Source organism: Octopus bimaculoides, chromosome 4 (assembly GCF_001194135.2).
Source record: "Octopus bimaculoides isolate UCB-OBI-ISO-001 chromosome 4, ASM119413v2, whole genome shotgun sequence".
In the NCBI taxonomy this organism is placed as follows: Eukaryota; Metazoa; Mollusca; class Cephalopoda; order Octopoda; family Octopodidae; genus Octopus; species Octopus bimaculoides.
The window spans coordinates 25,734,080-25,745,652 of record NC_068984.1 but is presented as its reverse complement, the minus strand read 5'-3'; the positions used below and the strand labels follow the sequence as shown (position 1 = coordinate 25,745,652).

At 33.1% G+C, this 11,573-nt stretch overlaps 1 protein-coding gene across 1 annotated transcript in view; it reads left to right on the top strand.

Moving 5' to 3' along the window:
* Positions 1-11,573, top strand: part of LOC106881117 (dolichyl-diphosphooligosaccharide--protein glycosyltransferase subunit STT3B) — a 50,763-nt gene that overhangs the window by 18,729 nt on the left and 20,461 nt on the right. The window contains exons 3-6 of the mRNA XM_052967624.1: positions 1,189-1,298; positions 4,584-4,672; positions 6,555-6,643; positions 10,990-11,055. Coding sequence (XP_052823584.1) covers positions 1,189-1,298; positions 4,584-4,672; positions 6,555-6,643; positions 10,990-11,055 — 354 coding nt within the window. The remainder of the gene's footprint in view (positions 1-1,188; positions 1,299-4,583; positions 4,673-6,554; positions 6,644-10,989; positions 11,056-11,573) is intronic.

Sequence of the window (11,573 nt, the reverse complement as noted above, 5' to 3'; positions counted from 1 at the left end):
GTTGTCAGGTTGTATTTTCTCAGCCTCTTAAACTGGTGGATCAGAAACTTGAGATAATCCCTCAATATTTGCATATATTTGCCCTTAATATGCTATTTTCAGAATTATTTTTTTCTGAAAGACATTAAATCAATCACTGTTGCAGTGTTATTTTGATGATGCATACAATCAGATTATTTAATGTTATGCATTTTACAGTTTGTCTGATAACGTGGAAGAATATTGTTGCAACACAGTTTTTCTGATTCAATTTCCTTTTCATTTTTCATCTCCTCCTCCTCCTTCCAATTGCTTTCTGTTTCAATTAAATCATTTATTACTCTTATTATTTTTCTCTTGTGGAACTTAGGATTGAATGTTTGGAGTGGTTTAGCTTTACAGTTATAATTTATATCAAAGTAATTTGGGCTTTGGTTATGTCAGAAATCTGAAAGGATAAAGGGATTGTTTTTGTCCTTTGTATTGCTACCTTGGGTTAATTACATAAAATGGGTAAATCTCCGATCAGCTGATTTGAAGTGCCATTGGGTTGATGAGATAGGCCTTGCAGATTTGTATGTGCAGTGGTTAGATGATCCAATACATCCAGAGACAGTGATAGTTTGTTAAAGGCAGGGTTTGGAAGTCAAGATCAAGAGTGTTTAGAATATCTGTGTGTTGGTCAGGGGTATGTGTTGGAGCTGATACTAATTGGTGTAGAGAGTTCAGGATGGTAAATGATTTGGCTTCGGCACTGGCTGCATTGGTTGGTGTTGGAGGAGGAGCTGTAAATATTAAAGTCATTAGGGACGAGAACTTCAGAGAATGGTAAAGTCAGATCAACGTCTTTTCTGCAGAATGAGATAACCTAACCATTACTGATGATTGGAGGAGGTCACAAAGTGGTAAATGGATTTAGGAGAATGTGGAAGGGAAACAATTGAGCCAGAGTAACTGGAAGCTTTTGTTGCCAACATCCAGGTGAGTGGTGAGGAGAGTGGATTCTGCATACAAATAATATCTTTGAGTGAGACTGGAATGGAGCATGCAACCTGGACAGTAGAGAGAGAGGTGAGAGAATTGTCTCAGTAACTGTGTAATTTGTATTAGAAATAATGATTAAATCAGTCTGGTTTGTAATTGAATGCTCTTTAAATAAAATGTGCAATACATATATACATAATTTTTATTTTTGTTCATTATATTTAGGTCTACCCAGGACTTATGGTAACATCAGGATCTATACATTGGATTCTTCATACTCTTAATATTCCAGTTCATATCCGGGATATCTGTGTATTTTTAGCTCCTGTTTTCAGGTATTAGATTCTTCCATTTCTTTTTTCTTTTTTAAATATGTATCATCATCATCATCATCATCATCGTTTAACGTCCGCTTTCCATGCTAGCATGGGTTGGACGATTTGACTGAGGACTGGCAAGCCAGAAGGCTGCACCAGGCTCCAATCTGATCTGGCAGGGTTTCTACAGCTGGATGCCCTTCCTAATGCCAACCACTCCGAGAGTGTAGTGGGTGCTTTTACGTGCCACCGGCACGAGGGCCAGTCACACGGTACTGGCAATGGCCACGCTCAAAAAGGTGTTTTTTACGTGCCAACCCAGTCCACGCCATCATGGAAAGTGGACATAAAATAATGATGATGATGACAGTGACTTTGTAAATGAAAGTTTATTTTAATTGAAATAAAAATTTACTGTGTAAAATACTTATTGCTTAAGTAATTTGAAGGATCATATACTTTAAAATTATACAAAGTTTATTTATTTTACACCCATGCGGTGCCACATAAAAAGCCTCCAGTACACCCTGTAAACTTGTTGGCATTAGGAAGGGCATCCAGCCATAAAAACCATGATAATTTTACAAAATATTGTAGAGCTCTTCTGAAAATGTGTTTGTGGCACTTGGCTATATCTTAGTGACCCAACGTCTTGCCTGTCATGCTTGATGCTGCTAGTTTTGGGGTATCTCCTTGGTACCAGTGCATTTAATGTCGATTTGCAGTTAAACATTTGCCAAAATACACCCAGGAAAATAAACAAATAGTAATATTTGAAATTAAGTTTTACCATAACTACTTTGAAAATTTCAAAGTTTGCTTTGTTTATTTATTGTTCTTTTTCATCATTGCATTATGATTTGAATGTGGTGGTGGGAGGGGGTGTCAGTGAAATCATTTGAATGCCAAAGGCTTCTGTGGAAACTTCACTCAGTTATTATGTTGCCATACCAAGTTATGCATCTATGTATGTGGATATTGCTAGTTCTTGGTCTGTCAAGCACTATGATAGGTTATCTTTTACAGATTATCGATGTACTTGCCAAAGTTCAAATTAAATTAATATCAGTCATCAAGTTAATGTTTTCATTTCACTACATTGTAATTCAGATTTGATTATTATTAGTCAGTGAGCTTAAATGTTTTCCTCTGCACATTACAATTGTAAATTTAATTAATTGAAATTCCTTGACTCACTACATGAAGTTTATTTACCACTCAACTCCACTATAATGCTAAATATATATATTCTGGTAACATGTGAAATTGGGAAGCAGATTAAACAAACAATTTGGAATGATTTGCTTTCAGAATTATTCAATCACTTCTTGTGAACATCTATTTAGTGCTTTTAAGTGATCTTATCATAAAAGTTTTAAAAAGATAGTTCAAGTAATCTTTAATGTTTTTATAAAATATTGGTAATATTAGTTAATCCCATAATTCTTCTCAGTATTGATGTCATGAAATGATCAAATTATTCCAGTTTCGTTTAATGTAGGGCAAATTCACTGAACTCAATTTTCCAGTATGTTTAGTTTCAGAACATTCTTGGATTATCTGTTTTACCAAATCAACATATTACAATAATATTTCAATAACAAACCTCTAAACCTTTAATTATTCATTTCCAGTGTCTTTAGAGTACCCCACATTGCTGGAAACTGCTGAACATAAATCATTATTAAATTTGAATGCAGCAATTAATATATTGCTGAAGGTGCATGGCCTAGTGTTAGTGTGTTGTACTCAGGGTTATAAGTTCATGCTTTAACTTCCCAGAGCTGGTAGTGCATTCTTCTTGAGCAAAACACTTCATTTCACATGGCTCCAGTCCTCACAGTTGCAAATGAATAACCCTGTGAAGAATTGGCATCCTGTTCAGCTGGAATATTGTGATCTCGGTTATTTATCATCATCATTTAACGTCCACTTTCCATGCTAGCATGGGTTGGACGATTTGACTGGGGACTGGCGAACCCGATGGCTACACCAGACTCCAATCTGATCTGGCAGAGTTTCTACAGCTGGATGCCCTTCCTAATACCAACCACTCCGAGAGTGTAGTGGGTGCTTTTTACATGCCACCGGCATGAGGGCCAGTCCAGCGGTACTGGCAACGGCCACGCTCAAATGGTGTTTTTTACGTGCCACCTGCCCAGGAGTCAGTCCAATGTTTTGTTCACATGCCACCGGCACGAGTGGCAGTAAGGCGAATCTGGAAACGATTGAGCTCAAATGGTGCTTTTTACGTGCCACCGGCATAGAAACGAGACCTCTGCTCTGGCAGTGATCCCGCTCGGATGGTGCTGTTAGCACTCCACTGGCACAGGTGCCAGTCATCGAATTTGGTTCACTTTTGATCTCACTTGGCCCAACAGGTCTTCACAAGCTGAGTTTACCATGGAAACCAGGCAGCTGGCTTTACAAGTCCCGGGATTCGAGACAGTAATGTCCAGTGGTTGCTGATGATGATTAATATATAGATGCTGGCATGGCTGTATGGTTAAAAAGTTCACTTCACAAATGTATCAGATTGAAATAGGTTCTGGAGTTGACATGTGATGCTGCAGTTCACATGTGGTGCTGCAGTTCACTTACTAAACCATTAAAAGTATACAAATTTATATGTATAAAGTCATTGTGTATAAATCTGAATTAGTGTTTATGCATGCAACCACTCAATGAACATCCTTCTTTACTGTTGTTTGACCGACTAGAAATTGCAACCAAATCCCCCTCAAATCATATTCTACCATCTTAAAGGAAAGACACATACATATTTAAAAGGATTGGATTGTCAAATGTTTTTGATCATAGGTTTCCTTGATCAGAGATTACCCTCATGTAATCTCTGATCTAGTAATCTGAGAATTAAGACAAAATTGAAGAGTAGCAAAAAGAAAAAGAAAAAAGCTCTAAATAATGAAAGTGCATATTTATATTATTTAAAGTTGCTGTTACAAAAATTTCATGTCATAGATCAGAGTAGGTGATGGACTATTAATCTCCAGAAAATAGGTGTGTCCATCAATTGTTAGCTGAAAGCTAGGTATAATTTTAATTCTCAGTTCTTAGTAATCTATCTGCTTTTTTCTTTCTTTTTTTTTTTTTATTACTGACTTTGATCTCTTTATATGTATGACCATTTCCTACTATATTTTTAGATACTAGTTTAATGCTTATTTGACAAAACTTCTGTTGTATGCGTATGTTTAAAAATTTTAAATCGCTCATATTGGTTAGAAATACTAATTCCATAAAATGTCGTTTATTTATTTATTTTTTTTTTTCCTCTTTTAGTGGTCTCACTGCTTTAGCTACATATTTCTTTACCAAGGAAATATGGAGTTCAGGAGCAGGTCTCTTTGCAGCATGCTTCATTGCAATTGGTAAGTTTCAACTTCAATTGTCATAAAACTTAAAAAGAGTGTCTACTATTCTCTCATATCTAACATATTCCTTACACCCAATTAACTTCATTTACTTCCTTAAGATCCCTAAAACAGTATTTCAGCACACATATATATGTCTGTATGTATATGTGTGTGTGTATATATATATATATATATATATATATATATATATATATTTGTTTTGCTAACCCTTTTACTTTTTAAATGCATTATTGTTTTCAAATAAAGATAAGATTAACAAATGTAATGTTAAAACACACCCCTTTAAGCTAACAATGTTTAATTGTCAGAATAATATGCATTAGACTTAATTAGATAAAATTAGGAAAGGTAATAACTATTGTGTACAATTGATTTATTTCTACTGACATGTTTGGTGATTAATATATTTTGAGTTCACTTGACATAATGGTATATATTTGATTGATATATTAAACAGTTTCCTATAAAATTACTTATGTTTGCACATGAAAAATATTTCTCTTTCGCTTTTGTTAAGCACTTTTTTTTAATTCAAAAAGATATTTTGTATAGTGACCAAAATTTTGTTAACTCCTAATGACTTTTCTTCTGTTAATATTTAATCCCTAAATTCAAACATTTTTTTTTTCTTGTCTTCCTCGTTTGTGTCTCTTTTTACCTTAAAATTCACTGTAGTGAACACATATGCACTGTTACTTGTTGAAATATTCACAAAACTGTTCTTTATTATTATTATTATTTAAATTAATACTGGTTTAGTATGGACATATAAGAATGCAAAATGGACAATAGATGATGTATAGACACAGACATAACTATATTGTTAAGAGGTTTGCTTCCCAACCATGTGGTCTTTGCTTCATGCCCAATGCATGAAACCTTGGGCAAGTTTCTTTTATTATAACCTCAGGCCAAACTATCCCTTGTGAATGGATTTGGTCAATAGAAACTGAAAGAAGCCCATGATATATATTGTATTTGTGTTTACCCTTGTCTTGACATCACATGACTGTGGTAAATGGACATCGCTGTTGTACAAGCAATGCCGTTCATTTCTAGTCTTTCATGAAAAGTGTGTCTGGTCATGAGAAATATTATCTTACCTGGGGACAGGAGGGGCATGTTAGCCATAACAAATTGTCTGACCCATGCAAGCATGGATAAGTGGATGTAAAATGGGTGATGATGTTTATAATTCCACAAGTCTACTGTCAGCTATTTTCAAAAGGTTAGTGAAGCCTCAAGATACAATGCAGTTGTGTCATAATTTGATACTATCAGTTCAAAATTCTAACCACATGATATTATACATACTGCTGCCTCTTCAACAACAGAGAAATATTGTTGAACATTTTTATTTATAATACGATATTCTATTTTAATATAGAATCCATATTGAATACATTCCATAACAAAACATCAATCATTTGTTCTCCATTGTCTTTAGACTACGTTAATATATAGTATAGAAAAGGCGGCGAGCTAGCAGAAACATTAGCACACCGGCTGAAATGCTTAGCAGTATTTCATGTCTTTTTGTTCTGAGTTCAAAATTCCACCAAGGTCGACTTTGCCTTTCATCCTTTCAGGGTTGATAAATTAAGTACCAGTTGCATACTGGAGTCGATCTTATCGACTGCCCCCTCCCCAAAAATTTCGGGCCTTGTGCCCAGAGTAGAAAAGAATATATAGTATATAAATTGTATTAGTATATTAGTCTCTAATGTTAGTTTATCCCAAATTTCCCACATGTGGCTTTAAAATTTTCCATGCTTTGTTTAGTTTTAAAATATTCAGATCTTGGTTCAAATATAGTGTTAAGGATTTCATTATAAAATATCTTCAAACATCTTTTTTTTTTTTATGATTTCTATAGTACCAGGCTACATCAGTAGGTCTGTTGCTGGTAGCTATGATAATGAAGGCATTGCCATATTTGCTTTGATGTTCACCTATTATACTTGGGTAAGTTATAGTCTTTGATTTATAATAAACAATAAACACAAATCCAATAAACACATACTTCCTACATGGATATCTCTTTTCTATCTAATCTTTCTTTGTCTTCCTCGCTGTCTCTTTTCTCTCTCACACATTTTTGTTTGCTAGCTATCATCTAATATATTTACCTTCTATGCAATTTTAAAAAATCAGCTACACCTTGTTTATTTTCTTATAAATCAACTGTTTGTTGGTGTGTGTGTGTCAGCTTTTTTAGGACTTGCAAGGATTATGTTAATGTGTGTGATGTCTAGCTGTCCAACCGACTGCTACGTATTGTGCAGTTTTACGCTGTGCATTTGGACCTTAAGTTGTGGGATTTCTTTTTATTAAACTGAACAGTGCCAGGTATCTAATACTAGTATCAAAATATAACTGCCTGTTTTCACACAAAAAGAATTTAGTTGGGTTCATAAATGTGATTGTAGACTTGTTTTTTTGTTCAAAATTTGTTTAGGTTTCTTGTCAGTTATAATAAGGTATCTTGGTTTCAATTACATCAAATATCAATTGAAAGCATGAATAATTAAAATTTTTCTCATACTAACTTGTCTCTTTATTGTCTTAGTTACAGTCTGTGTATAATTACTTTGAAATTGCATTTGATTTAGACATTGAAGTCTTACTTCACTGCCCTATTAATGTGAATATTTCTGCTTGTTTACATTTATTCTGTTAGGACTGGAGATAATTATGATTTATTTTTGAGGTATGAAATTTGTTGTTTATAGAAGGAGAAAAGCAGTTTTCCCCAAAACATTAAAGTCTGTCTCAAGCCACTGGACCCATTATATTGGAGCTTGTACCAGTTTCTTCTACGGTGTTTAAAACAACAGAGAGTTCTGAACTCACAAACAGGATACCAGTGGGTGGAAGGATTAATTCCCCTGTTGTTGTTGCTGGTGCTCATTTTCAGCCAAGTCAACTGAAGCAATGTGAAATGAAGAGCGTTGCCCAAGGACACAATGTGCCATCTAGCCTGAGAATCAAAATCCATCATCTCATGATGATGAATCCAACACCCAAACCACTATGCCATATTCCTCCACTTAACAACATTGGTGATGTAAATAAAATGTTTCTATTGTGAGTCAAAAGAGAGTTTTGAACTAACTAGAACTGAGGTTCATGGAGCCGCAAAGCGTGCAGCACCATCGGTCTAGCGCACTGTACGGGTGGGCGCAGGCTGGGTGTACTATGGCCAACATCAAGATTGCAAAGGTTTATAATATATTGCCAAGACATATGCTTACTATGTTAATTAGCTTTTATTTTTCCTAATAAACTAATTTATTAGTAAATAGATATTGATCATTTATTTCACCTATTTAAGTAATTTGGCCCTGCAAATGTGGAGATAAAAACAAATATAAAATAATGATTTGTGAGAATCTAAATTGAACTTCAAAATGTTGGATTAATTTCTTTATTTACAAATAATTTCAACTTCAGCAATGGAATGGTTTTAGTCTTGAAACTTCAAACAATTTAATTTAGAAACTTTTTCTCAACTATGCTTACTATTTTATTGTAAAGCTCTGTCATAGTTTGTAGTTTTCAGATAAATTTTATGTTGATTTTTCAATTCTTGTTCATTCTTCTCTTAAATTTCATTGGAAACAGCATTACATTCTTGTACAAGATTGACATTTTAGTGTTTAGATGGTGACATGTCTAGCGTTCATTATTCTCATTTTTGTACTTTTTTTTTTTTACACAGACATGAATCTGTAACCCTTATTTGATATCACTCAAAAGGTATCCTTTTGAAAACCCATACCTCTCTCAACACAAGCATGTCATTTCAGTATTTGATTTTATGACAATGCCTTGGTTTAAAATCTGATTGGTCTTAGATTTTTTCCTATTAGGTGTTATCTTTTAATAATAAATTTTGCTGTGCAACTTTTTAGTATTGCATTCCATAGTTACTTGAAGTGCAGTGTTCTCATTAACAGTACTAATAGTAAATTATCTAGCCTAATTATTTTTCTTAGTACTCTAATTCTTATTCTAAACTTTTATAAAAACAATATTTTTATACATACTGTTTTTGTAAAATGAGACTTCAAAATTTTGATTTTTTTCTTTCTTTTTTTCTTTACACATTTGAGAAGATAATTTGAATTTTATTATATTCAAAACCAAAAATATTTAATGCTCATTTATTCACATTCTTTTGAATAAATCATGCATTATCTTGTAGCTTTGAGATTTCTATAGTGTGATTGTTTGCTTTAGCATGACATTGTAGGGTAGGTGTAAGAGACCAGATTTGGCCTGTTTGAGCATTAAACAAGTAGAATATTTTGACCAGATATGGCCAGTTTAAATGCTAAAGGGTTAAAGCAGTAGTGTAGCACAGATTTGACAAATATAAATCAATGTCATATCTAATTTAAATTTGAGAGAATTTAGAAAGCAATAGGGTATCACTTAAGATTTATATTATGTAATTCATACAAGTAATTGATACAGCAAATGAAATCGAAACTTCATGTATACTGACTGAGATTCAATATCTAAATACATTGCTGCTACTAACAAGTTGCACAGATCATATGTTGATGATGTAGCTTAATGTTTCACTTATTTTTGATATTTCATTACTTAGATAAGTTAATTATTTTGTTAGTTGAAGCATAATGTCAAATGTTAAAGTTTCCTCCTGAAAAGGTTTGCTACCTGTTGCCATTGTTGCAACTCAATATACAAAATAGGCATTTGAGATGCAAATTTCATCATGGAACTTGCATGTTCATTCATACATACAGTAAAAGCTGAAAAGAAGAAAATATTGAGAGACTTGAATAGGTGTGTTTATGATCCATTGGCTGTGTAATAGGAGCATACAGAGACTGAGTGCAAATGAACTGGGAATGCAGTTAGGCATGAGGCATTGACACATACATGCAAAACAGATTTGTCATAATTTGGACAAATGGTGAACAAGAGTTGTGAGCTAGATGTTGATACTTGGGCAGATATAGAGTAAGATTTAAATTGGAACTATCAAATTCTGATGTCATTAGAACTGAGCTAGTTGACATCACACCATATTGCTGCCTGTACAGAACAAAGTCCTCTTATGACCGATACAATTAGAAATGGATTAACTTATTGAAGTTGATTTAATTTTAGAGATTTATACATGTTTCTGTAGATGACAAATGATATTGATATTTCCTTGGATAAATTCAAATATCTGAATTTGTAAAAGTTATTAATCCAACCAGGAATGGTTATATGGTTAAGGAGTTTATTTAGCAACTTCGGTTCAATTCCACTGCACTACAACCAGGTCATGTGTTTTCTAACCTAGTTTTGGGTTGCAAACAGAAGACAGTGAACAGAAACTGTGCATGTATATACGTGTGTGTGTGTATGTGAATGTTAGTGATAACAAACAAGAAAAAAGTAATCAATACCAGGAATACTTGTGATTTAATTTAGATTTAAATGTGATTTAATTTAGATTTAAATGTGATTTAATATAGATTTAAATGTGATTTAATTTAGATTTAAATGTGATCTAATTAAGAAACCAAATTGGTTGAAACTAAAATTTTCCATAATGATTTTGATAAATGATATCTGTAGTTGTTAACATAGAAATATACCCATATGTACAAACACACACACACACACTTTAATATATTTGTTTTGCATCTTTTTTCTCTATGCTAGCATGGGATATACACACACATAAATAATGGTATTCCAGCTCAGAATTTGGATATGTTGTTTAAAGTAAAAATTTAAACTGTTTAAATCAAGGAAATTCAATATCATATATATAGTAATAGATTTCTTCTGACAGTATACTATTTTATCTCAGTATACTATTATCTAAAAATCAGAAATACAGGTATACAGATACACACATGTAACAGACTTATATGCATTAGTCATTGTACTAAAAAATATTGATACACTGAGATTGACAAAGCAAGTATTAATTTTGTTGATGTCAATCGTCTTACTTCACCCAGTACCATTGGCAAAGGAATTTATATACCTTCCTTTCTGAATCTACATGCACACACATACAGATATACCCAAGCACACTTATGCATATGCATGTGTACACATGCACACAATAACGGGCATATACAAGCACAAAAATTAACATATACACTTACACACTGATATAGATTGATACATTAATGTAGATACATGCACACTGCCACAGATATAACAGGGAGAGATATACACGCACACCTAGATAGTATTTGAATATCCCTTTCCTGTTATGTTTTTAATCCTTTATTCAAATTGATTATTTCATTTAATTAATCTATTTATTGCAGATAAAAGCAGTAAAGACAGGAACAGTATTCTGGGGAGTATGTACTGCATTGTCCTACTTCTATATGGTAAGTTATGATCTCAGTTAATATACAGGGTTATTCAAAAAGAAAGAGCAGATTTTAAATTTATTTTAAAACAAACGGTAAGAGACACAAACACATTTTATATATTTCTTGATAGGGGAGGGTTTAAAGTTTATTTTAAGGTAGTATGCAGTCAACACGAGCACCATGAACACCAGTGCTTTTTCCTTTACAAATGCAACCTTTTTCTGAAATTTTTATGCCATTCGTAAATTTGCAGGTGACAAGGTGGATTTTTATTGAATTGGCGGCGAAATTCACATTGCACTTGCACAATCAATTCACATTTCTCAAACTGCAGCACGCAAAAAGACTTTTCTTGTGGCGTTGCCATTTTCTAAGGGACTACACTTTAAATGAAATGAAACATTAAAACAAAATTAAAATATTATTTTATTTAAGGCTTAATTCAATTGATTATGTTCAGCTATAAACTTTAAACCTTCCCCTATCAAGAAATATGTAGAATGTGTTTGTATCTCTTACCGTTTGTTTGTAAA